This window comes from Vigna radiata, unplaced genomic scaffold (genome assembly GCF_000741045.1).
Source record: "Vigna radiata var. radiata cultivar VC1973A unplaced genomic scaffold, Vradiata_ver6 scaffold_158, whole genome shotgun sequence".
Lineage (NCBI taxonomy): Eukaryota > Viridiplantae > Streptophyta > Magnoliopsida > Fabales > Fabaceae > Vigna > Vigna radiata.
In genome coordinates this window covers 835839-840534 of record NW_014542914.1, presented here as the reverse complement: position 1 = coordinate 840534, position 4696 = coordinate 835839, and the positions used below count along the sequence as shown (strand labels likewise).

General features: G+C 37.1%; 1 protein-coding gene across 1 annotated transcript; it reads left to right on the top strand.

Moving 5' to 3' along the window:
- Positions 1-625: 625 nt before the first annotated feature.
- On the top strand, positions 626-4274 carry LOC106752457 (transcription factor RF2b). Its single transcript, XM_014634139.2, has 4 exons — positions 626-1270; positions 2356-2488; positions 3032-3116; positions 3208-4274. The coding sequence occupies exons 1-4, from the start codon at positions 708-710 to the stop codon at positions 3576-3578; spliced, it is 1152 nt and encodes a 383-aa protein (XP_014489625.1). The 5' UTR covers positions 626-707; the 3' UTR covers positions 3579-4274.
- The last annotated feature ends 422 nt before the right edge of the window (positions 4275-4696 follow it).

The following is a 4696-nucleotide window of genomic DNA, read 5'->3' as shown; positions in this document are numbered from 1 at the left end:
ATTCTTTTAGAGAAAATATGATGTTATTGTGTAAAAATATTTCATTTTAAAATTTAAATTATTTATTCTTTTTTAAAATTTCTTTTAAGTTAATATTTTCCTTTCCCTGTCAGATCAAATTTGGTTCATTTTTCTTAAAATTTAATTAATTTATTATATCTTATACACTTTTCATGTTATTTAAACATTTTTGCATTAAAATAATAATATTCAATTAAAATGTAGTGGGAATGTGAATACATTTAATACTGTTATCTAACTATTATAACTACAAAATCTTTTATTGGTTGGACATTGGCAATGTAAGAAAACTACTCTTTTAAGTATTATATAAATCAAAGACACTGCTATGTCCAAAATAATCATTAATTTTTTAAAAAGGGAATCGAAAATATTTGTTAGATTCTTCACATCTTAAAATTTCATTTCAAAATTTACAATCTTCATCTTTTTTTTTTTTTAATTTTTTGTGTTGCAATGCCATAAGAACTTTTTGACAGAAAACTTGGGAGGAAAAATAATAAATCCGCAAAATATAAAATTGTTGTTATTTTATAAATAATATTAAATAATATATTTTTGTTTTCCTTTTAAGAATTCTTAATATTTTATGTGTTGGCAACGTGGGGAGGAAGAAAGACGAGAGATTGCGCGTTATTGTGTTAGAAACAGAGCATCGATCGGAAAAAAACAGAACTCAGAAGGGAATGGCCACACAGACGCAAGATTCACCTTCAAACCCTAACCCTAATCCCAATGCCACGTCACCAACGCCGTCTTCTTCGTTGTTCTTTCGCGGCGCCGGTGCTTCCGCAGCTCCCGTTGCCGGCTCCGGCGAGTCCCACTCGCACCACCGGAGAGCACTCTCGGAGGTCAGTTACCGGCTTCCGGACGACATGATGGACCTCTCGCCGTCGGATCCGTTCAACGGCGGATCCTCGACGGCGAGCCTAGAGGAGATCGGATCCGAGGACGACCTCTTCTCCACCTACATTGACGTTGAAAAGCTCGGCAGTGGGGCCAACGGCGCCGGCCGCGGTGGAAATGGATCGGATCAGAGCGGTTACGGAAACGGCGCCGGTACTAGCGGACACAACGACGGCGAGAAGAGTCCGAGAGCTGCAGAGGCGCGGCCGAGACACCGGCACAGTAGTTCCGTCGACGGTTCCTCGTCGACAAGCATGTTCGGAGAGATCATGGAAGCGAAGAAAGCAATGCCTCCTGATAAGCTCGCGGAACTTTGGAACATTGATCCAAAGCGTGCCAAGAGGTCTCTTCTATCATCCTTCACTTTAAATTTTTCCGAATTTGTTTTCCTGAAAAATGCTTATAGTTTTCGCTTTTAGATTTCGGTTTCAGAATCCTAATGCAGTAGATTAACGTTGATATCACGTAAATAACTCAACGTTAGTTTCATAATTAAATAATTAATTAATTGTTCTGTCCGAGATTTTAGATATTCGCGTTGCTCCAGGGAGTTTCCATATTCGTTACTTTTTACTCACATATGCTTATTCTTTGATTATATTATTTCCTTTTAACATTGAAAATTAGAGTTGGCTTTGTAAATGTAATTAGATGATGCGCAACTGTTTCGGGCTCAATTGACGTTGATAGGAGAATCTTGTATGTTTGACATGACAATGATTTGGATAGTTGCTTTCGTACTGTTCTTTGGTCAAAATTTTGTTTCATAACTCTAGTGCGTGTATAGATTTTACGTTACGTGATCATTCAATGGACAGTGGCATTTATACACAGTCACACTACTGAATCATTAAATTGTATACTTAATGAGATCCTGGTGTTTTGTAATGGGATGAGTTAGAAAAGTGGGACGTGATTGATTTATGAGATAGGGGAGAATATTTCACCCTGCCGTTGCTTTTTTAACTTCAAAATTGGGGACAATCTTTAGAAAGTGTGAGTAGTGTGATGCATTTCCGTTGCATGATCAGTCTGGAGGGTTCGAAGCCCGCAATATAATTGTAATTGCTGATTGCTACTTAAAACGATCTGTCATTATACTATTCTCTTTTTCTGTCGGAAAATTATGTTAAATCTAATTATAATGGTTTTTATAAAGTGATACGTTAAAAGTTCTGAATATGCAGAGAGACAATTATGAATCCTTTATAGTCTAAATTATTTTGATATAATAAATATATAACGGCCGTGTCATTGTGATTTCTAAAAGTTGAACGTTTAAAATAGGGATGGGAGGCTGCGAATGCGAGTGAGTGAGGGTTATGCCAGAGATACTGCTTTCTAGTTTCATTTATCTTCAGTACCTGTATTTTGGTAGCTGCCATGCATTTGTTTTGTTATTCTCAACAAGTATTGTTTTTTGTATAGAATACTAGCCAATCGGCAATCTGCTGCGCGTTCAAAAGAAAGAAAGGCGCGCTATATACAAGAACTAGAGCGCAAAGTTCAGACCCTCCAAACCGAGGCAACAACACTTTCTGCCCAACTCACATTGTACCAGGTTTGTTGTTGATTTAAATTTATATGTACTTAAGTATTTCACATTCCCCCTTCAAAGAAACAGAGGCGATAATGTTTATTGGCTCTGCATTTTATTGGCTTCATATTTTTTTTCCAGAATCTTTTGGAAGTTGGCTGGCCTACATTAAAGCCTGCTACCTTTTTTCTCTTGTTATGATTCTTATTATATTACATTATTAACTGCAAAAATTGATTCGACCTTATGTGAGCAAGGCGCATATCTGTTCACTGTGTTCTCAAATAATGCACTAAAAATATAACAGGATAAATATCTTTATTGGTATTATTTTAATGACAAGAATTTCTCATAGGTGATTAGATGCAGTTTGTCTTTCTTTTCACAAATTCCTCTATTTTTTTAATTCATAGGTTAGGGATTTAATTTTACAAATTACCATGGTAATTCCTGGTACACTTACTGATTTTTTTTTCTTAAACTTCATATTTAGTTGACTTGCTTTCTCATGCATAAACTTGTGGCTGAATAAGAGTACGACTTATACCGTTTCTTGGTTACTTATAGAGGGATACAACTGGTCTGAGTAGTGAAAATACCGAGCTTAAGCTCCGTCTGCAAGCCATGGAGCAACAGGCACAACTTCGTGATGGTAACTGTTGTAGTCAATCACTTCCTTTAGATACAACATCATACATATATTTTACATAATTATGTGCTAATTTGCCTCTGTTTTGTTGTAGCTCTTAATGATGCATTGATGAAGGAAGTTGAGAGGCTTAAGATTGCTACTGGCGAGGTATTGAACAACCACTCTGAGTCTTTCAATATGGGAATGCACCAGATGCCATTTGCAGGGTCAAATTTCTTTTCAATCCCACCACATTCAGGTCCTCCTAGTCACCAGAACATGCAGTTGCCTCCATATGGTCTCTCCCAATCTAGCATGCCAGCTCATCAGCTGCAACAAACGAATTCTCACCAAATCTCAGATATATTGCAAAACGACCAGCTTGGTCGTTTGCAGGGACTTGATATTAGTAGCAAAGGATCACCATTTGTGAAATCTGAAGGCCCTTCAATATCCGCAAATGATAGTAGTACTACGTTTTGAATTTGACGTAAATTGCTTGACCTGCTGACTTGTCCATGGCATCATTCCCTTCTCTTCAATTGTCTATAGTGTTGACGTGCAGTCATCTAATGAAGGTGCTCTGTTCCATTAAATATTCCTTTCAGATTAAGGATTAATTATTAATTGTTTATTCTTAGGGATGCTCCCCAAAAAGGGGAAGCAGCCCTGGGGTTTTGTCGCAAAATTTCACCCACGCAGTCATCTTGAAGCGTGGCATTTTGGTGTTTGTGGGTTTTAGATCACTGGGAATGAAAGGTCATTCTCATGGTATCTTACGAGGGGGAAGAATCTTGACCTACCCCTCTCCAGTCATTTGTATCATTATTTACCGTGATTTGTTGTTGTGTTCCATTTCAAGGATTGTAAGATGAATCAAAACCAAGGAAAGGATGTGTAAGATGGATTCTGTTCAGTTCAGTTCAGTTCCTTCCATAAATGTCTCTTATTATTGTAGATCTAGGCATATTCACAATAGTTGTGTACACTAGAGTTTTAGAGGAGACTGGACTTGTGTATTATTATGCTTCTCACTTTCTCAGATGAGGTATTTAATAACAGCTAGAATATCTTAGCTAACTGTGTCTGTTGATATTTTATAATAACTCTGGTGGGGGACTGCATCAATGATGAATTTGGAGATAAGGTTTGAAATGTCCTCCACCACGTATTTTGATTTTGGCATTGGTAACAGCTACTGTACTTTGTCGTAAGTTTTACGGATAAGAACGACAATCGCCGTCCTCGTCGTTCTCTCTGTCTCTTCCTAACCTTTTAACTCTCTTTCTAGTTTCTCATCTACTTTTTGTCTTATAATACATTAAATTTCAAATCTGCTTGGTCGGTCCCAAAACACTGAAAAGATAAAGGCATATTTGTGTTTTTAGCAGCTGTCTTTTCTTAGGTGACCAATACCCAACTGTTTTTAACCTGCTACCTGAAGCCAAATTTACCTGGATTATTGAAGTGTCCCTTTTTACCTTAAGTGATGGGCTCTATTATTGTTGTGGGTAGGTCCCGGCCTGCCAATTTTTATAGTTATGGCCCATTTTAGTTAAGAGAGATTAAATGTTTTAACTGATGGGCTATTTTGTCGAAAC

Excerpts from the sequence above, each read along its gene's own strand:
- LOC106752457 (XM_014634139.2), top strand. The coding sequence starts at position 708 with ATGGCCACACAGACGCAAGATTCACCTTCAAACCCTAACCCTAATCCC. Across the intron at positions 1,271-2,355 it reads GATCCAAAGCGTGCCAAGAG|AATACTAGCCAATCGGCAAT; the intron begins GTCTCTTCTATC and ends TTTTTTGTATAG. Across the intron at positions 3,117-3,207 it reads ACAGGCACAACTTCGTGATG|CTCTTAATGATGCATTGATG; the intron begins GTAACTGTTGTA and ends GTTTTGTTGTAG.